The sequence below is a fragment of the Pezoporus flaviventris genome, unplaced genomic scaffold (assembly GCF_033815535.1).
Source record: "Pezoporus flaviventris isolate CSIRO_AGI_PZ_B2104156 unplaced genomic scaffold, CSIRO_AGI_Pfla_v1 ptg000040l, whole genome shotgun sequence".
NCBI lineage: Eukaryota > Metazoa > Chordata > Aves > Psittaciformes > Psittacidae > Pezoporus > Pezoporus flaviventris.
In genome coordinates, this window is record NW_026892588.1 from 4602295 (window position 1) to 4627803 (window position 25509).

The 25509-nt window shown below is 40.8% G+C and overlaps 1 protein-coding gene across 4 annotated transcripts in view; it reads left to right on the top strand.

Annotated features, from left to right (window-relative positions):
• TGFBR3 (transforming growth factor beta receptor 3) overlaps positions 1 to 25509 on the top strand; it is a 116995-nt gene that overhangs the window by 67429 nt on the left and 24057 nt on the right. For all 4 annotated transcript variants that reach the window (XM_061465514.1, XM_061465515.1, XM_061465512.1 and 1 more), the window contains 4 exons: positions 10436 to 10619; positions 18527 to 18695; positions 20780 to 20927; positions 25238 to 25427. In XM_061465514.1, the coding sequence (XP_061321498.1) occupies positions 10436 to 10619; positions 18527 to 18695; positions 20780 to 20927; positions 25238 to 25427 (691 nt within the window). The remainder of the gene's footprint in view (positions 1 to 10435; positions 10620 to 18526; positions 18696 to 20779; positions 20928 to 25237; positions 25428 to 25509) is intronic.

The following is a 25509-nucleotide window of genomic DNA, read 5'->3' on the forward strand; positions in this document are numbered from 1 at the left end:
TTGTCCCCAACAATTCTGGATCTTTACAAGTGCCATCTGATTCTATGTATTCTTCCTTCCGCTGTGTTAAGGTTTCTATTATTTTCTATAAAGAGCTTGAACAAAAAATGCCAGGGTACTGATGACCATTACCTCTCCCAGTTTAGTCCCTCATCCCCTATCGCCACAGAACTGAATTCTCTGTATGCTCTCTTAGCTGCAGGCATAAGCTAACTTCAGCCTGTTATCAGAAGCCCATCAGCTTTCCTGCTTTTCATCTACCAGTTTCTCAGTAGCTAGTGTGGTTGAGATGATAGGCCGTAAGGTTACAGGCTGAACAACTTCAACTGTTCCCCATGGATTTTCCACAGTTCCACTCTACACACAGGGACAAATGCATTGTTTTCCCAAAAGTTTTTTGAAGAAAAGAGCACTGGGAAATGCTGAGGAAGTCCTAGCAGCACTTGTGGGTGAGTGCAATATGCTGAAAAGAAATGAAGGGGCTGTAGTTTTGCAGCCTTGGTAAGTAAATAACAGCTTCAAGGGCTGCAGAGCACAGAGCTTGCTGCCTTGGCCCTAGTTTGAAAATACTTGGCTTATCCTTGTACTTCTGCAGCTCTGTCCTGCTCCTTCTCCTTAAATGTATAGCCAAGCCAGAGAGCAGAGTATTTTGAATCAGAAAAGATTTCAAATTTAAAAACCTTTTTTAATGCCCACGAATTCTGTGCTCAGAACAGAAATCTGTGTCACACATACCATAGGAATGTCATAACTATTGTGTCTGTCTCTATGGAAGCCTCGGGCAGAATAATCATTGACTTTCCAGCTTCTCTTTCAGACTTTGCATGCAATACATTCATTCACAATTTTATTAATATACTGTATGTAAAGTATGAATTGCACCAGTTCATTGATTAATCCCTAGTTAGAAAGGTAAGAGGTTTAAATGGCAACTTCTGGGACTTACTGCTGACAAAGACAACACCCCTAGAGCCAGGTCAGGGTTAAAGAATCATGTAACCATTAGTGAAGTCCTAGCCGGTTATTTCTTTTTATTGCTAGCTCCTATTTTTTTCCCTGTAAAGCATCATAATAAAGTTCTTAAACTGTTACAGGGAGGTGTGTTTTGAGTAAATCAATACATAAAAAATACAGATTAAAGCATTAGAAGATCCAAGGTTATTTCTAGGAAAGAAGAGAACTTCAGGATATGAGCAGATAATGAACCGGAGCACTCTGTTAAGTGCTGTTAGTACCACTGTATAGGTGGAGAAACTAGGGCATACTGAGCTTAAATGGTGTTTATATTGGAGCAGAGAGTAGTTAGTGCTCTGTGTTCTTTGTGTCCTCATTAGGAAGATGGTCTGCTGCCTTTGCTCTGTGAATTTGTTGTTTGAGTTTCCACTAAGGCTTTATTTAAAGGAAAGGATGAAAAGATTTAAAGCTTGTGTCAGCACATATTGTAAAGACCAGGAAAATACAGTACTACTGAGTTGGTCTGGGGTTTAACTTAGCATACAGTTCAAGCGTGGATTTTTGCCTTGAGTCTGGTCCTCCATTAGGCAAAATTTTAAAATGAATGGGGGCAAAAATCTAGCCTTTGAGCATATAGTGTAGAGGGAATCACAAAATGCCTCCTTGGTAAATGCTTCTCAGTACAAAAAAATACGAATTTGGTGTATTAAGTATGGTTTTGCACTTACATTCATCATGTGATGCATGTAGCTTAACCCAGCACAGTGGCTTGGCATGTGCTTTATCTTCATGGGCACAGCTCACAGTTTCATTTTCACAAAATGTCTGTTGGTACCTAAACCTCAGAATGGAACAAACTGTCATTCAAATTAAAGCCTGTTGCCTTACTGTATTGTCATTTTGCCTCTCGGCGTCCTTTCCCCATCTGTAAACCAGAAAAAATGCTAGTGAATAGTCTTAAGTATTGGCATCTTGGTAAAAACCTGATGTAAATTTCTATATGTGTGTTAGAGAAAAGTGAATGTATAGTGAGTATGTAATGTGGTGTTAATACATTTGGCATAGACAGGGTTATTTTCAGACTCTGCATGAGTTATATATATCTTGATGGGTTAAGTAGGTGGTGCTGGGAAAATTATTGTGATTTTAGTAAAGTAAGTCTCATTGTGTTAAAAATAAATTTACTTAAAGTATTATGGCATTTCAGTACAAAAATACCTGAAATGGGTTAGTGCATGAACTCCACCTGACCTAAGTATTGAAAATCACGTTTGATTACTGGTATATAGAGTCATATTAGTCTGGTTGGGTATTTTTTACGTATCTCAAAAATTCAACAGTTTGGGACTCGGCATTTTCTATTGAGGTGTTCCTGGCCTGGACTGTTGGTCTTCTTGTTGCTCAGAAGAGCAGTGCATGGTTGGGAAAATCTGATCAGTTCAGCAAGGGGGGAACACTTAATATCTGTGCTATATGTATATTTTAATTTTTTTTTTATTTTTTTTGCTCAGCTGGAAATAAATGCCAAAATTATAACCTAAAAGGGGAGCGGGAGAGGAAGTTAAAGGATGTTTAGATTGCAACAGATTGCAGTTTTACATAAGCTAGGTAACACCTGTAGAAAATGCTTTTACCTGTGATCTTTTTCTAGGTCAGTCTTGCAGAAAAACCTTACCAGACATCTCCCACCACCACACTTTAAAGTTTTCATATAACAAAGTAATTTCCTCCCTTTCCATCAAGTTGTTATTTCTCTGCTTCCCTAAAGCAATTTATTGTGAACATGTCCTGGCAGAAAACCAGCAATTTAATGTAACTACCCAGAAAGAGGGGTTTATGGGTGCTGCTCAGCTAGTGATGTTTTTTAGTTTTAATTTAGATTTGGTAGCCTTCTCTATTGCTTTTCTAACCTAGGAATGTCTTTACTGGGCAAGTGAAAGTAGTGAGAATTAAGGACCCAATCCTTCGTGATTTCCTGACAGAAATCAGTGTTAAATCTCAAATTCCCTTCAGCATATGTGATTTTATATAATATTTGATTCAAGATGTGATGCTTCAGCTCTTTCTCTGAGTTACTTTTTCAGATGATTGAGTAAGTTATGCAAGCAAATAACCTTACTTAGAGGAACCCCTTCAATAGGAATGAATGTGTGTATTAAGTTAGTAAAATGGAAGAAGCAATAGCATTAATGATAACTACAAAACCAGATCACATGCTCTTGGCTTGAGATGTGAAAAGAAAAAAGCTTTAAAGAAGAGTAAGTTTAATTATTAGTCATTTCTGTATTTATAAGAAGAAAAAGGCCATGTTCTTATTACTTCAGCCAATAACTGGTTTATTCTTTTCACTTCGTGAAAATATGGTTCACATATTTTGGATCCCTGCCACCAAACCACAGGCTGTTCTATGGTTTGCACTAGATTTTGGATGATTGACAAAACTCACTGAAAAACAAGTGCTATTTGTTTTCCTGTGCCTAGTATTTAACGGGAAATCAGGAGGCTAAATTTCCAATCACTGGTTAAACAGACCCAGATGTGAACAGAGTGCTCTGCTAGGAGAAGAGTGAAGAAGGATAGGAAATGCATGACTAGTGATAAATTTGGTATAAAAAGTGACCTTTCACTATTCAAAGTAAAAGCAGGAGATTTTCAGTGTTGTGTAACAGTTTGAAGAGGAATTTAAAAGGAGTATTGCATTTCTATAGAAACCTGGGTCTGGTTTGTTTTTTTTTTTGTAGATCTTCATCCTCCTTCTACTCAGGAGCTGGAAGTAATCCTGTAGTTGCCCTTTTTCACTTGGCAGAGTTGATATTCCTTGTCACCCTCCCCATACCATTTCCTTTTCAAAGAGTGTGAAAATAACATGAAGTGTCTAATTAAAAGCAATAACAGTAACTTTTACAATGCTTTTCACAATAGTCAGTTTCCTTGGAGACTTTGTCTCCTGGTCTGGTTCACCCCCCCCCCCCCCCCCCCAAGATCCTGCTTCTCTAAAGTCTGTATAACTGGTTTACTCTCCTAAATATCAGGGGGACCTCAGGCTATGTATGGTGGTTCTGAAGTTCTTGGCAGTAGGGTGGAAGGATTTTGTCAGAAATAGGGATGGCAGAACATGACAGGGTGGTAAATCCATGTTTGAAAGTGATGCATTGCTTGCATTCAGTAAAACGAGTTTGAGTACAATAACCCTAGTGAGGCATCTTTAAATATCTGGTTTTCTTCTTTTGGTTTGTTGGTTTTTTTTATGTTTTTTTTTCTACTTTTATTTTTATTCAAAGCTTGCTTCAGGAAGGCGTTCCAGAAAAGAGTGATATTTCTGGCTTAGGAAGCAAGATACACAGTACATGAAGCAAATAGGCAGTGTGTGGTAAAAAGTGTCTATATGTGGTATGTGATGTCCCAAAATAGGGAAATCTTATGATGCCTTGGTGTCCTCTGCTTTCACTTCAGCTTGGACAGAAATATTGCAAAAATACCAACTTGCCAGTAAATTTCAGAAGAAGGAAGGTGCAGGTCTGTGTGCTTTAGATTCTCCTTTCTTGTGGCTTTCAAGTCCTGTACTTTATGGAACCTGGTTTGTTGAGAGTATCACCTGGTTCCTACTAGATCTTTTTCTGTCCCAGGTGATTCAAACCATCTTTCAAAACTCAGGCTTTATTGCTTGGTGTTTCTTTCAGCTTTAGGAGCAGGCTGTCTTCATGGGTCATTACTCTAACCAAAACTCTGTGTTAGGAGTGTGGATGGACCACATCTTGGATCTTATGCTGGTGTTTCTCATTGCTGCCACTGATCCTGAGTGCTCCCTCTCACAGTCCCTCTAGGAGCTCAGACGCACCACTTTCAGAGTAAGGGAGGCTGATAGACAGAAAGACTTGGGGGTTTAAGTTAAACCAGGCTGCAAAAGTGAGGAAAGAAACAACGTTCAGGCATTTAGTAGTTGAGATGTGTTTACAGACCCATCGTGCAGGAGGCTGAAGGGCCTAGAACAGGTATATGTGGTGGTCTTCTCTGTATGGTCACGGCTCCTTCCCTTCTCTGCTTCTTTGAGTTGAGTATACAGGGGTTTTAGCTAGTGGAAGTTTACAGAGGCAGGCAGCAGATTTTGGCAGGCTATTGGTGTTAGTGATGTGGAGATAATAAATCACAACAGGTTGTGTTACTGAGTCATCAATTCCAGTGGAAACTATGGCTGCAGTTGCTTAGATAGGCTTTTATTCTCCCCTTTTCTTCCACTACATTGAATCTAACTTGAAACAACCCCTTCAAAGACTTCTGCTACATTGTTTTGTTCAGATCAAATGCGTGTTACATTGAGTCCATGAAGATGTTGTTAGATTAATGTGAGATGAGTGGACAATTACCTGTGTGCTATTAATAAACCCCTGCTGAGCCCTAAACTTTGGGAACAGATTTCCCTTTTACATGAACTTGTTTTCTTTCTTGTTTCCTTTGTATCATTCTAGTAACTGTTCCATGGGGGTTTTGAACGTTGCACTTGGTTTGGCACAGTTTCAGCTTTGTTTGAAAATCCCAGAATCTTCTTTCTAGGTACATAAAGATGCACAAGAGTCTGATCCCACAAGGTTCTGCTTTCATCCTGAGAAAGTGTTGAGCAGCCTTAATTCCTAACAGCATCTTTTGTAGTTGAGCATCTCCTAGAAGTAGAATTAAAATCTAAAATATAACTAAGATAATGCTGCTGCTTTTATGTGTTTGCTTTCGAAAACTGGAAGTAGAATTTTGTTATAACTGTATGTGGTCTTATGAACACTAAAAAAAAAAAGCTTTGCTGCTGCATGAAAGCATCACACCTTTGTGGTTGGTAAGGATCATGCAAAGCTGATAGATGATTCACGAATGTTACATTTCATTTCAAAAGCAGCATGTTTCTTAGTCACTTACCAAAGAGAATTGTTCTCTTTGTGATTACTGAATGTTGAATGTAGGTTTATGAACATAAAAGGAGATATTTTTTAGTTCCCAAATACCTGATATTTCTCCATCAAGGAGATGGAGAAGGGGACCAAAACACATCAAAGTACGTTAACAAAAACCACCAGCTGAGTCTAAAGCCCATGTTGGCCACCGTGCAAGTTGGTTCAAGTTTTAGAGTTTCATTCTGAGCAGACTTACTCCTCTCCTACACATTTTGCCAGAGGTCTGATACTGAATAGCTCAGATAAAACTACGAAGGGGGCTGCTTTTCTTCTGCTGGTGTATTTGCTTCTGTCGTGGCTTTATGGGTGGCTTTGTTGGTCCCTTGTGCTGGAGGGGCCTTGGTGGGTAGTAGTGTAGTTGTTGCTGTAAGGGGAGGGATTGGTTCATGCTGTGTAGTCATGGGCACATAACTTTGTATAATGAGTTATCTCCCAAAGGTCCCTACCTCTGTTTCAAGGCTAAATTACAAACTTGCTTCCTACTTCTTCCTACTTGGGAGTTCTGAATTATAGCTATATTAAATACTTAAGATGTCATAAAACAAAGTAAATATCCCACTTGGATCAGGCTCAAAGAAAACAAAAAGCAATAAACATTTAGAAAGAGAGAAGGAAATAGGTAAAATAGGAAACAGAAGATGCTGTTTTGAGTGTGTGCAGTGTTCACCTTCACCACTATATGTATTTGAGACAACTCAGGGATGGTTCTGAGAGTTGTTCTTTCTGGGGAGTAGTAACTTACACCATCTGGCACATCTGCCAGGTTGCTGGTGTCCTGAACTACCACAGCAGCCTGGCAAGGTCAGGTTTTGTAAGACTGGAAAATTTTCTTAAGGGACATATAAAGTTGTTTGCGTTTTTTATTTTCTCCCAGCATGGGGGACGTATGTTTCCTTGCTTCTGTACAGTGCAAAGGAAATCACAGTCCTTATTTTCCCCGATGGTCAGCAGAGCAACAGTGTGTGTAATCAAAATATGTTCCCAAATGTGTTCTGCTCTTTGATAGAATACTCATGTTTTGGTAGCATATTTTCAGAATCATGTACTTGATCCTCACTTCCTCTGAGTGCAGAAGTGCCTGTTGAACTGTGGTCCTTGCTGTGGTTAGTGACCATAACCATCTTTTTGTCTTGCAGACTGATTTTTCCAAGTCAGGCTTGGAAGTTTCCTCATTTAGCCTCAGAATTTTGTGAGGCATGTAGGTGAACTCGGCAGCAGAGGATGTTTCTAATGCAGTCACTTCTGATGTCCTCAGAACAACAGGAAGAAATAGACCTGGGGCACATTTTTCCATTCTGCAACCTCAGAAAGTAACCACTGGGGATGAAGTGAGGAGATAAAAGCGTATGTGGCAGCAGTTCCTTAATCATCCAGTCAGCTGTGTAATGAGTGCACAGATAAAACTCCTTGATATACTCCCAAATACTTAAAGCATTTTTTGGTTTTAATGCTCTGGCTTATCCTAAGTATGTTAGCGAAAGCTGTTTTTGGTTTGTTCTGAAGAGTAAGCAGTTAATGTTCAAGGCAGGTGTTGAAACAGTGATGGTTGCCTTTTTTGGAAGAGGCTGTTGAATTCTCTCCAGAAAAAATAACGTGCTTGGCTCACTTAACCTTGCCTTAGGTCCGTGTAGTAAAAATCCCAACACTGGCAGGCACAGCAGTTCAGTCCTTTCTAAAACCTGGTAGTGGAACCAGCATTTCAAATAGACTTGAGCATGTGGTTAGAAAAATAAATGATGATAAGCTTCATGTTTGTTTAAAGATATTTACTGTATGATCATGTAGGGAGGATGCTTGTGCCAGACTTTTTAGTCACTCTGTTTTCTGTCTCTCCATTCCTCCCTACTAGGGCTCAGTGCTCTGGGGGTTCATTGATAAGATCTGTCTCTGAGGAAGACATTTGTCATGCCACAGAATGATGCAGAAGGTTTTCAAGTCTAATTAGGAATAAATGGAAAGCCAAGTGTGTTCTGAGGAAGAGAGCTGTTGTATTAGCAAACATTTAAGTATCTCAAATGAAAAATACAGTGAAAATGCATTATTGCAGACTAATGCTTTGGGGTTTTTTCTCAATATTTAGGAGGGATAATATTTTCTCTTACACTTTCCTCAGATATTTTAAATCCTCAAGCCCTGCAGTTTTTAAGCACTGTTAGGCCAGAGCTCCAAAAAGATGTTCCACGTGCCTCAGATGTAAAAGACAGCATTGCTAAGAGGTGGTGTTCTTCTGTATGTGATCCCTGCATACTTACCTTGTGCTATGTCAGTGTTGTCCTGCGAGACTGTGAACACTATAAACCTTCATGTGCTAGGAGCATTGTAGAGGTGCCCTGTAAAATCAGTCCATGGTGTGGCTGCTTTCAAGTGATGAAAGTATCAAGTGAATGCTACTTGATAACTACATGTTAAAGATAACACTAGGAAAAGAGAACAATAGTTATAAATTTGTAGGCAGTTGATTTATTCTAATGGCAGAGTTTGCTTTCTTATTTGACAAGTTTTGAGAGTATTGGAAAAATATGGTGTATTCTGCATTATGCTGAATAAAGACTTTTCATTTCAAGGAAATGTTTTATGGTAGTCATGTGCAAAACAGCAAATGAGGAAGATCATTCAGAATTGAAACAGATGTTAGTTTAAACTTTGGAAACTCTTCTGGCAGAAGGATTTCTAAGCTGTTTTTTGTCACAGGCCTGGTCAAATTGAACTCTGAATTACATGGGCCTCCTCTTAGAGGAGAGTATGTGATATGTAAATGCTAGTGTAATAGCTGGAAGCACAGGGAGGAGTTTTGAAATTCTTTCCATGTGCCAAAGTGTGTAATTTATGTGCCTACTTTGACAAATATTTGTAGGTGCTAAACAAACTGATGTGTAACATCCTGAACTAGCGCTGGGAGCAACAGCTCCAGGGAAGGCAGCAGTTGGTTGCAACTAGTTCATTTCTCTAACAGGAACCTGACCTCAGCTAATCTTTGTTAAATAGTTGCTATTGATGCATTTTGTTGTTTAAAAGGTTAGAGAGAGATACTAATGACCATTATCCTGCTACAATGTGTAAATAATACTCAGAACAGGTTAGAAATTGTTATGATGTATTTTTCACTCTTCCAGTCATCATCATTAATCACTTTGGATTTTCGGTTGGAGAAAAAAATAGAATGAAAGGGAAAGGGGGAGAGAGCAGCTGAGTGCATTAAGCTTCTTTCTATTCTGCCCTTAGGACAGAAAATAGTACTTTTTTCCTGAAGCCTACTGCAGTCATCTGGAAGTAAGGGCTGTGCTACACTGGGGCAAGCATTGGGCAACACACCACTACAGGGAGTATGTCCAAAGAAATCTTCACTGATGCAGTCAGACCTGAAAGCTTGTTCGTCTTTCTGTGCTTTCTCACTCAAGCACATGTTATTCGTGACTTGATGTTTTAGATCTTAGTGGAATCAAGCGCTGATGGAAAGACCAGCCTGAGTAGGGCATGCAGGCCCCAGTCCTCCAGCACCTTGAAGGAGGAAACAGGGAACTGCATAGATGAGTGGTGGCTCCTGAGGTTGGGCACATGAAGAAGTGCTCTTCTTTCAGTACTTGATATAAGGACCTCTTGAGAGCTGACAAATGTTCTGAAATTGTTGGCCACGTCCCTCTGTAGAAGCAAGAGAGCCAAAAGGTTGTTGTTGGCACAGTCTAGCTTTGCAATCAGTCTGGAACGACTTGTTTATCTGTTGAGTCCAATGCAAGTTGAAGCAGGTCCCAATCTGAGCCTGACCCTGTGCTGTTGCCTTTTCTTGAATGATGCTATTGCCACTCCAGTGAAGTTGTATTTGAAAATCTTAGGCTTTCCTGCAGAACCTGTTACACTCCCACTTTCTGTTTCTCCATTTTGACTATTTCAAACAGCATTATGGTTTTACCAGTCAAGACCTGAGTTAGTGTAACATTTGTAAAGATTTTTCCAAAGATGTATAACTCATCTGTTTTATGTGTTAGACTAAAGCAATTCCTTGCTTCCTGTAAATAAAGCAACAATAAATATCTTCCCTTTCTCTTAGCCTTTCTCTTTCCTTACTCTGTGTTTCTCTTTTGGCCTTTATCTGTCATTGGGCTTGGACTTATGTTCTTTCTGATTTAGGAGTTGCTTGAGTACTTCCAGGTTTTAATGAGCTTCACATCCTTGTCTTGCTTCAGTTCCTCAGACCACCATCTATTTACTCTCTCCTGTCTTAGTTTTCCTGTTGTCTTCCTGCCCTCCCCTTGCTTGCACAGTTCAGCTCCTCTTGCAGCACAGTTGTGCCACTTGTGCAGCAGGATGATCTTGGACTCTAGCACCCCAGCTGGGCTGAGGGGTGCCTCATTTTGTAACAACATCTCTGAAAAAGGAATCATGATGCAGATGTGAAAACATGTAAAGTTTAGGCGTTGTTGGAAATAAGCCGTAATCACCTTCAGTGAATGCATGTGGGTGTGACAGATTACATTGCTTAAACCCGCTACCTTGTCTGTGAGGATAAATGTACCACATTAAAACTATGTTTTTATTCCCATCAGGTGTCCTTAGGTTCCGTTGTTCAGTTTGAGAAGGGAAATTTCTCCTTGTCAGCAGAAACAGAAGAAAAGCTTTTTCCTGAGAAAAATGAACAGTTGCTACAGTGGGCCCAGAAGGAATATGGAGCAGTAACATCTTTCACTGAGCTCAAAATATCAAGAAACATCTATATTAAAGTAGGAGAAGGTAAACCAAAACAAACCCAACGGAACTGATAAACACTTCTGGATGTTGAGAATGTCTTCCTGTAGTTATTTGAATCTTTAAACAACTCATTTTCCAAGGGATGTGATATGAAGGGGGAAGGCAGAGAAATAAGAGCAAGTGTAAAGACCAGACCCTGAAGTTAGGCAACTTCTAGTGGATTCTGGTACCCTAATTTTATGCTCATAAACATGGATGCAGTTGGCCAGAATCTTACAGGAGTCAAAGTTTCACTTTTTAAAAAGGAATGAACTACTCGTGGTGATTGTTTGGATATCTTTTGTATAAAGGACTGAAGTGAAGAACTTGAGGTAGGGGGTAATTTCTAGAACAACCTGAATTAGGGCTTTGGGGTTGGGATTTTTTTAGCCTTTGCTTGTATAAGGCTTGAGACTACTTTGGACAAAGAATTACCGCTTTCCTCACAGACAGAAGCTGGCTCAGTATGGTGTCTTTCTGTGTTTTCGTCCCAAGCAGAAAGATTTCCTGTCCTGTGAGCTGCATGCCAAATTCATCAGGTGGCCTAGGGCAGGTGGGAGAGGACTCCAGCTCCACAAGGATTTCACAGGCATATATTAGGGTAGGGTCTGGGCTGTAGCTCTGTATCTGAGAAGTGTTGGAACAACTTAACAATATGAACCTCTGCAGAACTTTGTCTCAAGCTGGTGCTGATCACATAGCATGCCTCCTGCAGGGGAATTCCACCTGAGCCAGTCATAAACCAGGGATAACGCAGGAGCCATGGCTCTTCAACATTCTTGGAGAAAGGCAGCTGGTTCAGAGGGCTTTATGCCCTACTTACTTACCTCTATTCAAGTTTGGGGTTTTTTTTAGTTAGTAAAAGGAGCTTCACAGGGAAAGCAGACCTTCCTCTATGATGCAGGATGATTGGAGGTGAAATTTGTTTTCTTGCAGGTGTAGGATGTTTTAAGATTTTTTTTTTTTACCGACTAGCCTGCAATTCACTGGGTTTTTTTTGCTTTCTGAAGATGTCATCCAAGTTCAGGCCAAAGCACACATCTAGGTTTAGCTTAAATCAAAAGCAGCAAGAATAAAGGCTGGTAAAAGTGAACTGGAACTGATTTGCATTGCAGTGAATGGTCCAGATATGTTGAAACTAATTGTTGTCTTTCAAGAAGCTCAGTGATGGGAAGAGTAGAACCCAGTCAAACATTGTGTCAATGTCCAACCTGTACTGGTGGGCTCAGCATTTACTAGAACCAGCAGCCTAATTTAGTAGTGTTTCAGCAGTACTTCCAGAGAAACCCCTTCATAGCTGAACTAGCTGGCTACCAGAAAACCCAGCCCAAAACCTTCTGTGAAGAAAACGTTCTTTGCTAACCACCTGTATCTGATAATTTGATTTCCTGAAGCCTGAGGTTTGCCCCCCAAAATCAGAACATGCCTGTGTTGGCTGTATCCGAATCCTGCCAAATTTGTACACTGTTCCCCTGTGTGATTTTTCTTGGCACCATTTTTGGATTTCAGAGCCAGAAAATCATTCAGAAATATATTTATTAGCTTATTAAAGTGCTCTTGGAATGTATAAATGGGAGTAGTGGTCTCTGCATTGCAGAGTTGAATGTTTAATTAGACATGTCAAAAACCAGATAAAATTGTGTTGACTTGCACATCTCCAGTCAAAGCAGGCAACTAAATAGGAGAGCTTTGCATCATCCTTAGAATGTGTTAAAACACAATTTAATTAAGAGTCAGTACACAAAATGGAACTTGGCAGGCAACCAGAATAGACAGTTTCTGAGAAGGCTGCTATGAACTAGCTCAGCTGTAACCATGTTTGATTTTGAGTTAAATTCTTGGCAGAGGAGTGAATAAGTGTGTATGTTTGGGGGTTATGCATCTGTTTGGGGTGGGGAGAGGGTCAGTTCTTGAACTGCACTAGGCGTGTGAGGAGTTCTATGGAAACCATGTGGGATGTGGACCTGGTCTGCTTCTCTGCAGAGCGAGCAATGGAATCACTGGATTCCACAAATCCCAGTGTATACTGTTGGACATCTCAGGCTTTTCCTACAAAACTCACACTCCTCAAGTGCTTTAGTCAGGTAACCCTCAGCTGCCAGTTTGTGAATCACAGCTTAGTATTACTCATAATCTGTAAGTAGTCATATAAAGTAGTTCCTTGCTACGTGACCAGTACATGTAATTGTCTACATTTCAGCTTCACTCAAGTTAGAAAGATCTGAAGCTGAAAGACCTATAACATTTTAGAAGTGGAGGCTGTAGCTGAATACAGCAAACAAAGTGCAAGCCAGAGGACAAAGATCTGAAGAAGGGTGATCTTTCATAGAATAAAGCTACAGCTTTATGCCATGGGTCTCTGAAATCACTTTAGAAGCTGCAAATGAAAGGCAGCTGAGTGAACTAGCAAACTGGGTCAGGGCTGAATGCATCTAAATCCTATCAATTCAGAAGACTGGTGGTTCAGATACTGCAGGGATGGTGAGCGCAGTGAGAACTTAAAGGGACCAGAATGAGGGTTTGGAGGAAGGGGGTACAAGAAGTGGGGTTTTTGTTCTTGGTTTGATTTGCTTAGTGAAGTGAATGGCAGAGTGACTGTCATGATAATCACTGTTAGATTCTAGAAAGCAAAACTGCTCATGATGAAAGTGATCTTAGTACAGGTTTTCCAGCAGAATTCACTTTAATTCTTCATGCTTCAATAAGATACAATTGTACAAGTCAGGAAGACTTAGCAGTTAGCTAAATGTTACCTAATGCATCCAGTATAAATCCAGGGCAGAGGTCCTAGCCTGGAGGGAGCCTAATTTCAACACATTTCTTAGCTAAATAAGAAAAAAAAAGTAATTTTTTTACGGATCAAGGATGTGGCAGAGAGGCTGCCTGCTCTAGTAAGTCCCACGGACTATTACCCACTCCTGGTGATACATGTGTATAGATAGTAGTAGCCTGGGGAACATAAAGAAGGACTACAGAGCCCTGGGGGAGGTGGTTAGGGGCTCTGGAGCTCAGATAGTCTTTTCATCAATTCTCCAGGTTACAGGGGAGGACCTAAAAAAAGCTAGGAGGATTAGCCAGGTTAATAACTGGTTAAAAGGGTGGTGTCATAGTCAGGGGTTTGGGTGTCTTGAACACGGGACCCAAGCCTATAGGCCAGGTCTAGTGGGGGCTGGTGGAGCTGGTCTGATGATAAAGAAGGGAAAGAGCAGTTTTGGTAGGAGGCTTGCCAGACTGGTCAAGGAGGCTTTAACTCGATGTGTTGGGGGAGGGGGGCATCATTCCATCCCAACACACCCAGTCAGTTGCCAACACCTATAATAAATGCTTGGAGCAATGTAGAGATATCCCAGCCGCTCCAGCCAATGAGCCGGCTTCAGTTGGAGCTCAGCTCAGATGCCTCTATACAAATGCCCGTAGCATGGAGAACAAACAAGAGGAAGTAGAGATGTGTGCACTTCTACGGGGGTATGATATAATAGGCATCACAGGAACATGGTGGGATGGCTCCTATGACTGGAGTGTTGGAATGGAAGGTTACAGGCTCTTTAGGAAGGACAGGCCTGGCAGGTGGGGAGGGGGAGTTGCCCTTTATGTTAGGGATAGGCTGGAGAGTATGGAACTCTGTCTGGGGACAGGTGAGCAGTCCACAGAGAGTTTGTGGGTCAGGGTTAAAGGGAAAACAGCTATGGGAGACATTACTGTGGGGGTCTGTTACAGACCGCCTGATCAAGGAGAACCTGTGGATGAAGCACTCCATAGACAGATAGGAAAAGCCTCACGCTCACAGGCCCTTGTTCTCATGGGTGACTTCAACCACCCTGACATCTGTTGGAAGGACGGTACGGCCCGGCACAAGCAATCCAGGAGGTTCCTCGATTGTGTAGAAGGCAACTTCCTTCTGCAAGTAATAGAGGAGCCGACAAGGAGAGGTGCCGTGCTTGACCTCGTGCTCACCAACAAGGAAGGGCTCGTTGGAAATGAGACTCTCCAGGGCAGCCTTGGATGCAGCGATCATGAGGTGCTCGAATTTGAGATCCTCAGGACAGTGAGAAGAGCATGCAGCAAGCTCACTGAGCTGGACTTCAAAAGAGCAGACTTTGGCCTCTTCAGAAACCTGCTTAGGAAGGTTCCATGGGATACAGCCCTAGAGGGCAGAGGGGCCCAAGACTGTTGGTCGATATTCAAGGATCACCTGCTGCAAACTCAGGAGTGTTGCATCCCAACCAGAAGGAAGTGCAGCAGGAGGGCCAGGAGACCTCCTTGGTTGGATAAGGAGCTCCTGAGGAAAATTCAAATGAAAAAAGAGGCTTATAAAAGGTGGAAGCAGGACAGGTGGCCTGGGAAGAGTACAGGGATGTTGTCCGGGAAGCTAGGGACCAGGTTAGGAAAGCTGAGGCCCAGTTAGAATTAAACTTGGCTAGGGATGTTAAAGATAACAGGAAGGGATTCTACAGGTACATAGCAAATAAAAAACAGACTAGGGAGAATGTAGGCCCCCTCAGGAAGCTCTCAGGAGAACTGGATACACAGGATTTGGAGAAGGCTGAGGTTCTGAATGACTTCTTTGCCTCGGTCTTCACTGGCAAAGGCTCTGACCAAACCACCCAAGTCTTGGAAGGCAGATGCAGGGACTGTGAGAATGAAGGCCTTGGGCCCACTGTAGGAGAGGAACTGGTTCGAGACCATCTTAAAAATCTGAATGTGCACAAGTCCATGGGAAGTGATGAGATCCATCTGCGGGTCCTGAAGGAGCTGGCAAATGAAGTTGCGAAGCCGCTGGCCATCATATTTGAGAAATCATGGCAGTCAGGTGAAGTTCCTGATGATTGGAAAAAGGGAAATATAACCCCCATTTTCAAGAAGGGAAAATGGATGACCTGGGGAATTACAGAGCAGTCAGTCTCACCTCTGTGCCTGGCAAAATCTTGGAGCAGATTCTCCTGGAAGGCATGCTAAGGCACATGAAAATCAACAAGGTGCTTGGTGACAACCAGCATGGCTTCACTAAGGGGAAATCCTGCCTGACCAATTTGGTGGCCTTCTGTGATGCGGCTACAGAACTGATGGACAGTGGTAGAGCAGTTGATGTCATCTACCTGGGCTTGTGTAAAGCGTTCGACACTGTCCCACATGATATCCTTGTCTCTAAATTGGAGAGACATCAATTTGATGGGTGGACCGCTTGGTGGATAAAGAACTGGCTGGATGGCCGCACACAAAGAGTTGTGGTCAATGGCTCAATGTCCGGCTGGAGACCAGTAACGAGTGGCATCCCTGACTCTCAGTTTGTAGCCTGTACATACCCAGTGCATGTATCCTGCCCATCGTACTTGCTTGATTTAATACTTGCAGGTGATTGCATGGTGTCAGGCTTTAGCCGTGTGTCCTGCTGGGGAATGAGCACTGCCAAGAGTTTCCACCCTGCCTCTGGGGACTACTGCAGTCTCTTCTCTGCTCCCATTTATACCCTGCCATTAAATGTCAGTTGAGGTTCTGATCTGTGTCATGCTAAGAGCTAGTAAACTGCAAAATACACATGAAAAAGCCCTGCCATCACAGTGGCTGGGGAAATCCTATATGCCTTGCTTATTCTCAGCTCACACTTTGAAAGGCATGCTCTGCTTTGATGGGATTTGTATTGCTGAATCAAGCTGCTGCTGCTGCCCAGGGTACATGTCTTGGAGAGTTACACCTGATTAATGGCACTCACTTTCACAAAGACCTCCTCAGTTAAGCCAGGATGCTCAACTTTTACCCGGCTTAGCTACAGCCTATAGATGGCACCTAATTAGCGCAGAATAAAGCGGTGTCTGTTGCTGCCTGTAAGAAGGAGGTGCTGCCCACAGAAACTCCAGATCCCAGTGTGCAATCCTCTGTCTTCATCTGAGCAGCCTGGCATGTGCTGCTGGCCGCTGTGTGCAGCTCCATCACATGCTGGCCAGAGCCTCTCTGCTGAGAGTATTACATGCTAACCTGATTCCATACTGGGAGTCTGTCAAGATTAGAGGTCCGTAATGTGACTGTTTGCTGGCTGGTTTAGTAAGATTTTTAACTGATTGCAGATACCTGCAGTCCCTTTCCAAAGCAGACAGTCCTGAAACTAAAAAAGTAGTGTGGTGAGCAAAGAAAGATGAAATAGATCCCCTTTTCTTTTCTGTTCCAGCACAGATCTTGGTAACTGGTACAGACAAGAGTAAATACATGGGGGGGAAGTAAATGTGTACATCAAGACAGTTAAAATTTGTTGCAGAAGAAAAGCATGCTATAGAGCAGAGGCCCAGGCTGAGGAACCTCTGTGCTGGTGGTGGCAAAAACAGCAGTTCTTGAGAGCCCCAGAGATGTTTAATGAAAGTGCCTGGAGCAGGAATCAAATTCTTTGCCATAGCAAACGATAGCACGTGTGTAATTATCCACGAACTATTCAGAGGCTGTTATTTTATGGCTTGAATTGTGTTGTATGGCAGCTGAGAAGCAAGTACCTAGTATATCCATCTGTGTGTGTATGTACAGATATAAATTCAAGCTCAGTGTAGGCCGTTTGGGATCTTTTTCCATTCTGTGCTGTTGTGGGAGGAGCTGGTCAAAACTGCAGCTGCATTCAAGGCTAATCTGGCAAGGCACATAGCAGATGTTAGAAGAGTGCTTTGCTTGAGCAGTATGAATTGTTAACAGCTTCATACAGCTCTCATAGGTTCTGTAGGGAAGACAGCAAGGTCAATATTCAAAGGCTACTTTGTGTACAATCAGGAGAAGAAACTTCCTTAATTGTTTCTGCAGAGGCCGGGTTCAGCCCTGTCTCTGGTCTCCTTGCAAAGCTGTGTACCACACACAAATGCTCTTCAGGGGTGACATTTCAGCTTTCATTTAGGGAGCAAGTGCTAACTGTGGTCTCAACTGAGCTTTTCAGAGCTTTTCCACAGTTCTGCAAGCATCTCTCTTGCTTCTAACTGTAATAGGAAAGCCTTCTTTGTAAAGCAAAGGTCAAAGGGCCAGCCCTTTGGAATTACATTCTTATAGGACTTTGCCTGTGAACATGATACTTAGTCCTTCTGTGTGTTGTTACAATTCATATGTTAAAGCTATCTCAGAAATACAAAGTATTCCCATTCTTCAATGGAAACATTGATCTTTGGGTATGGCAGTGTAGGCTGGGCATGAGAACTTTACGCTAAGTGATTATGTTTTATGTTTGGTGTTGTATGCTAGTTAATGCTCATCATCAGCTCAGCAGTTAAAACCAAAAGAGAGATTGAATATCTACTCTAGAATTTCTTCATTTCAGTTAGGGATATTATGGTCAGACTTCTTTAATATCAATAACTGGCTTCATTATTCTCTTACATTTTCCATGCACAAGAGGACTTCAGACAGCACTGATACTATGCAGTGTATAGGAAAAATATATGGAGTAAGGAAATGGAAAATACTTTCTGTGATCTTTTAAATACTTTAAGTTCATAATAGCAAGAATAAAACATTTTCTAAAGGGAGAAGGAATTGATCACATATTCTGCTAGTTAATTTCAAAAGAAATAAATCTTTTAAAGATGCAAGGAACAAATTAAATGTTTTAGTCATTTTGGAAAATGCTCCATAATTTGCTTCAGTTTTGTTTTCGGATTTCTCTTTCTTGGGATTTTCTTTCATTAAATATCTAAGTCCATAAATATAAACTCTTCAGTTTAGAAGTTTATCTTTTACATCAAGTATATGCTGTGTTGTTGCAACAGTGATCTCCTATTCAGTATTATGTTGATTTGTCGTAAGTGCTTATGATAGATAATAGATGAACTTTATAGCCTAAAGACCTGTGTCATATAGTGCAGCAATGAAGTAAATGTGCATACATGCACGTAAGCTAATATCTGTGTGTAAAGGTGCATATGCTTTCGTTTATTTTCCTCCTCCAGATCAAGTTTTTCCTCCCTCGTGCAACATAGAGAAGAATTTTCTCTCGTTAAATTACCTTGCGGGATACCTACAACCAAAAACGGCAGAGGGGTGCCTTATGTCTCACTTAGTCCAAGAAAGAGAAGTTCACATCATTGAACTAATCACTCCAAATTCCAATCCATACAGGTAAAGTATTGTCTAAATACACTAAATCTGTTTGAAATCACAGCCAAAGATTTTAGCTGTCTATTGAAAATCAGCTGAAACCATAATTTCAACCTTACAAGAAGAGCTTGGACCTTAGTACTTTGCCTTAAATAGAGATTGGTTTTGCAATATGTAAAGGTTTTGAATTCTGCTTCATGATCCCAGGATTTTGCTGGACGAGGCTGCAAAGCACAATTCTTACGGACTCTATCCTGCCCCTCTTCTTGCTCAGTCAATCAGATTATTCCAAGAATAAGATGAATGAGAGCAACATCTGACAGACAGTGTTAAAGATGGGACCACTGTATGAGGAAGTGAGAGAGAGGTTGAAAGTAATCTTGACCTGTCACAGACAGGGGTAGCTGGCAGCGAGGCCTAGGGCAGTGGCTTTCAAGCAGTGGTCCAGAGGTCACAAGTGGTCTGTGGTCCATGATAATTGTTCCAGTATGGGTCTGCAGAACCATAACAGTATTTTCTGTCAAGTTTCCAGTTGAGTTTAATGGATAGTGTGTATTGCAAGAAATGTTAAGAGTTGACAGAGGTCCACTGTCCAAAAAGGCTTATAAATAGTGGTTAGGGAATATTGCTTAACTCTCTGTATGCAAGAAGAAAAATACTATTTCCTCACAGAACAGGTAGAATTAAAATCCTGTCTATGTACTGCAGACACTAGATATCCAGCACTGTCTAATTGTACTCCTCATGTAGTTACATTTAGGCATATCCATTCTGTGATGCAACGTTCACACAGGGAGACAGAGGTAGGAGGAGGGGTCTTTGCAAGAAGGGTAACTATCTCATTGCAAGATGGTGAATCCAGAGCCTGGAATATTCGTGCCTGTCAACCTTGGGAGAGTAAAAATGTGCTGAGGTGTAGTAGAAGTGGAGTATAGGTAAACCCAAATGATCTGCCTCTGAGTGGCCTGAGTTGCAGCCCTATTCTGAACAGCTGCTGTTCAGTGTCAACATCAGCAAGTCCCTTGCAGTGCTGTGCAATGACAGCCATGTCTCCAAGTCCTCTGGGCTTTTGGCTTTGGCTGGTAGTATGATAGGAATTTGTTTTTCAGATGATAACAGTGCAAAATGTTTTGTTATTTAAAGTAAAAAGTAATAAATTCATCTTGTTTCATTTTTAGTTTTATCTGTTATCCACAGCTATTTTTGCAAAGTTTATATCCAGAAAGAAACATACAGAAGCTGACCTGGGCATGTGTAAAACTGCAGGAGGTGAAACAAAGGTCCCAAGATACTTAGTGTATCTTACTTAGGGATGAGCACGTTCTTGTGACATATGGCCCCATAAGACAATCTGGAAGTAAAGGTTTTCCTATTCAACTAATATTTTGCATGACAAGATATTATTGATGGGTACAAACCCATTTGCTCTACTTATTTTACTGAGGTCTTGAAAATCTGGATGGTGTTCATCTATTTTCCAGCAAGCAGTAGGCTGGACATCTGCTTTTCTTTTCATTTTAAAGAAAGTATATATCCAGAAGTATTGGAAACAGAATGCACAGTGTAATTCTTCAACACACGCAAGATCCTAAGCAAAGTCATTTCCACAATTTAACTTCCTAGGCAGAGACCTACCCCAATGTAGTATTTGTGCAGTTTTTTTGGTATTAACCTGTCTAATTTGTCTTTTTTTTTTTAAGGTATGATTTTGAGCTTTAATATCGTTATAGCCAAAGGAAACTGCAACAGCTATATTTAGGCACTGTCACAGTGAAATAAGAAACCAATATTTACATTCTAAAGCAAACTGCTAGTCATATAACTAACCTCCTCTAAGTAATAGCTGAAATGAGTAGCACAGTTCTTGTAAACAAGAGACAAAAAAATATGATTTATCTAAAAAATATTTTATTTCTATTGTTATTCAAAATCATTTAAGTGTATGTGGAGTAACAATCTGTTTTGCACATGTTGTGTTGCCTGGGATAATCTCCAGCATTTTAATCAGCTGGCCAGACAGTGGAAACATGATGGATTGGAAGAAGGTTGATAGCTGAAAATTTCTGGCATTCTGGTCTGACTTTCTCCCTATTTTCCACATACAGTGCTTTCCAGGTGGATATAATCGTTGACATTAAACCATCTCAACCAGGCACCAAACTTGTCAGAGATGTCGTACTTATCCTCAAGTGTAAAAAGTCTGTCAATTGGGTTATCAAGTCGCATGATGTCCAAGGAAAGCTGGAAGTGATTGTAAGTTGAGACACCTTCATTTTTTGCAACAATACAGAATCCATTTAAACGTGGTACAGTGCTAGATCACGTTTTCTCAGCTGCTTTTCTAGTTATTAACTGCATTTCAAGGAGTAAAATCAGAAACTATGTTTTTTTTCCTTATTAACTTAGTATATGGGCTATTAAACTGACCAGCACATCACAGAAACCAGGTGGTAAAAATACAAGGATTTAGGGTCTGCGTCTTTTTGGCTTCGGCTGAAGTACCCTAAACACTGTGTTGGATGTTCATCTCCCTTTCTGCTGTTACTTTGGTGAGTGGATGTACAGGTTCATCTCTGAAGTTGGAAAGATGTCTGTGAGTACAGAATGGAGAATCCTAGATACTATGGCACATACATCCCTGTGGAAGTGAAGGCTTTTTTACTCCTTCCACTTGTGGTTCTAGTAGTCTTTAGCCCTCTTCCCTGCCAGTACTTCTGTCCCCAGCAATGTTTGTTCAAACTGAACTTGCCTCTCCTCAGACCACAACCAGGAAGCTTTAAAAAACATAAACCCAGGATCTATAAAGCTAAACTTCTGAAACTATACTTACACATAACTGGAGATTCTGATGCAGAATGATTTTTGCTATAGGCTTTGTGGCTCAACACCATTTCTACCAAGAAAATGAGCTTTTCCTTGCTTTGAAATAAACAGATAAATACAATCGGACTGCTCTTGCAGCCTATAGATGTGTGACCTGTTTCAGTCTTAAGTGATCAGTTAAGAGCATATTGTGCAGTTGAGCTGAATGTTTGCTCAAGACTTCTGGGTGGCCTCCTTATTAAGCTTTGCAGTAACTTGGATGCATTTTCAAACTCCAGCTATCTATACTAACATTTTACTAAGAATTTTACTTTGCTTAGTAGCTTTCTCCCTTTAATGTGTGCAAGGGCAATTCTGACAAGATCAGAAGGCTGCTTAGTCTAAATATTCTAAGAGGACAGATTGATAGGCAGGATTTCATGCTAGATTTTGACAGGGAAATAAAAGGAAATAAATTACTGTGCTGCTCAGGAAATTGAATGGAAAAATTGTCTAGGGTGGATGATGAAATTCCCTTTTGATCTCTGATGCATATTTATTTAATGGACGGGAAAGGATGTTCTGGTCATTCTGCAGGTCCTGAATAGGCCTGTTTATAGGTCTAAGGATAGAGAATTGTGCATCAGTTCACTTCACACTTGGAGATAGTCAAAGTACCGTATTTCATATCATAACATGACATTTTATTTAGATTAAGGAAAAGAGAAAGGAATACTATATATGGAAATGTCAGTATATAAAATACTGTATATTTATATTAGGATTTGTAACTGCCATACTGCTTCATTTGCTATACTGCTTCATTTGTATAGATGCTTCATTTTCTGAATGTGTATTTGTTCTCCTTCATTTAGAGGGGTGTGGGAGAGAACTAAACACCCCCATGTCATTATAAAGCCTGTACGTCCAGCATTTAGGATCTTTCTGTATCTCTATTAAGCTGAAGGCCTTTCCAAGCCCAAGTTTAGACAATGCATAATAACATTACTGAACAATTAGGTAATGTTTCACAATGTTCTTTTTATTAGTTGAAGCAGTTCCATGCACTTCAATTTTCCTAACTTCTTGCCCTCAGTACTAATCGGAATTGTCTTGAGGGGATTGGCAAACCGAGAGGGAAAGGTTAGTGCTAAGCTGCCTCAAACTCAGGACCATGAGTTATTAAGGTGTAAGTTCATAGACAAAGTGAAAAAGACTTTTTGGGTCATCTGGCTCAGCTCCCAGCTTGCTGGGTTTTTTGAAACTCTGAAAGAGGATGAACACAAAATCAAGTAAAATGGGAATAGTATAAGTAAAGTAACTGCCTGTGATATACACACAATGCTTTCCTCCCAGGCTGTGCGCGCAACTCGTGTGTGCAGTCTGTCCTTCCTTTACTCCCCGTGCAGTGCTTGTGTATTTCTGTGCTTGTGGACTCTCTGCCATTCACATTACTTTGGACTCAGTGTCCTTTGAGAAAGCTGTGGGCTGCACAGCAGGCAAAGATGTGAAGTTGCAGAAAGAAAGTAAGTGTGTTGAGGGGTAAAAAGTGAGAGAGGTGAAATGCACAGAACAAACCCATGAGGGTTTCGAAAGCTTAAAGTCACTCTTCTTTACAGGAGAACAACTGCCCACCAGTTCCTGAAATGGTCTCAGTAGGTTAGAAGGTGGCTTTTGTTGCCCGGTTTCATCTACTGTGAGTGAAGGTGTTGGCAGTGCAGGCAAGGGAAGACACTTCACTATGTCTATTTCTTCAAGCCCTTGTGCTTGGTTTTGTTTCATTGAGGCAATGCAGGACTGAATGTTTACAGGCTCAGCATGGAGTGGAGAGGTAAAAACAAGCCAACAAAATGGTCAGGTGCCAGTTAGGACAGTAAAATTCTGAGATAATGTTTATTCAGCTGTCTCTTCATGGCAAAAAAGAGAAGAAAAACAGAGAGGGAGGTCCAGCAAAGTTGGGGTAGTATAATAATTCCAACCAGTCAAAGCCATATGGTAATGTGAAAATGTGTGATAAATCATATCCAGATGAGTATCTGTTGAAGAATAAGAGATTTTTTTTGACCCAAAACAGTAGGAAGGCACTAAAATTAGGATACTTATTGCTTTTTTTCTGTTTCTTATCTTCAGTGGCCTTTGCTGGTCATTGATAACTGTACTGGTAACAGTATCTTCAAGCTCTGCACCTAAAATTCTCTTTAACTTCAGTTGTGAAACTATGAGTGTTTAAAGGATGTAGAACTGGGTCATTAGGAAGAAATGAGGGACGGAGCCAAACGAAAACTGTGCTGTGCCATTCCATCAGGACTCTGTACAAGCTTTATTCACTACTTTCTTCAAAAGCTCCATTTCTGAGGTGAGGCAAAGACGTACAGCTGAGCTCAGTGATGCTGGGTAGCAGGTCCATACAAACCACTGAGTAAAAGCAATCTGGGCAAAAGAGATTGGTGTGGTCAATCTTTTGATGTTCTAGAGTGAAAGAGAATTAAGATTGGCTTACATTGAGGGAAACCAATGGGGATTTAAAAAAATGCAGCCTATATGATGAAGGTAATCAGGCATAGAAGTGAATGTGTTTGTTGTAGAGCATTCAATGGTGTCATCTGCATATAGAAAGTGCAATTAGATCACATTGCAGAAATCCTTGACAAGTGGGTCGTTGTGCCTTTCCTGCTGTGTGTCTACTCAGCTTGTTCTGTAGTTGTTGATGTGATTGTTATAGGCATAATAGTAATGTTGTGTATATGAAAATAAATACGTATGTATTTAGCTTTGTGTGAATACTAGTTTAAGATGCGAAGCACTTAAAAACAAGTGAAATACCAGTGAATGTTTCCTAACTGCTTCTCTAACAGCTAGAGATGCTTCTTACATTTGTTTTACTCATCCATTTGTATGAGGAAATTGAAGGTTTTGCAGAACTTATGCAGTAAAACGAAAGGGAACTGGTTGTGCGGCTTATCTGTATTCCATGGCCACCTCTGAGGAGCTGTTATTTTTAATGATATAATGGTAAAACTAAGAGGTCAGCAAGTGCATTATGAATTCACTGTATGAATGTATTTGTGCAAAACTTATATTGTTAATGAAATCTGAAATTTTATTGTGAAGAAAGTGTATGCTGTCCTTTGAAGCAATTTGGCCTTGCATAAATGTGTATGCTCTTGCGTATTGCTCTATTAAGGGTTGAATTCAGTCCTGTTTAACATACTCAACATTTTGCAGGAGACACAGCATGAAGCTCATTCAGGGAGTCACAGACTATCCTCGATTCGAGCTGACTTTGAAGCATTAGCTGGTATCAGCTCTCTACTTCATGAGCATGCTATGTTTTGCCTTTTTCAGTAATGTTCATTTGAACAAAGGTTTTCCCATATGTAGTTTAAGTAATGCTCTCTTCAAAGAAATGAAGGGGGCATTTGAAAGAATCAGTTGTCATCCTGAGTGCCCCTTACCTCAGAAGTCATGTCGACTGAGTTTTGAAGAAAATACAGCTGTAAATATGCCTTTGTCTCATTAGGGATTAACAGTTCCGAGCTACCTTGATTTATTGTACTCCTGGCAGAGCCTGGGAGGAAGGGGGGCCTTTTCTCCATGCGTGCAGCAATTCTGTGCCTAAGGTGGCAGAGTTTGGTTTATTTCCAAGGTGTTCTCAGCTTGCTGTTACTTAGTAGAGTAAAAAAAAACATGTTTAGTCAGTGTCACTATTCCATTTTAATTATCCTTAAATGGTAAATCATGAACCAAGTTTTTCTTTGCAGACATCAAATAGCATTGGTTTTGGAAAGGAAACGGAGCGATCCATGAGCATGAGTAAATCAGTAATACCTGATCTTCCTTCATCACATGAGAGTTTGATCAAGTGGGCTTATGAGCATAACTACAGTCCAGTTATTTCCTACACAAAAGCCCCTGTTGCTAACAGATTTCATCTGCAACTTGAAGATACAGGTACACTTGAAATGGACTTCTAGCATATAGAAAACATGTCTTGTATTTCCAGGAATATGATGATTTGAAAGGTGCTCTGTCA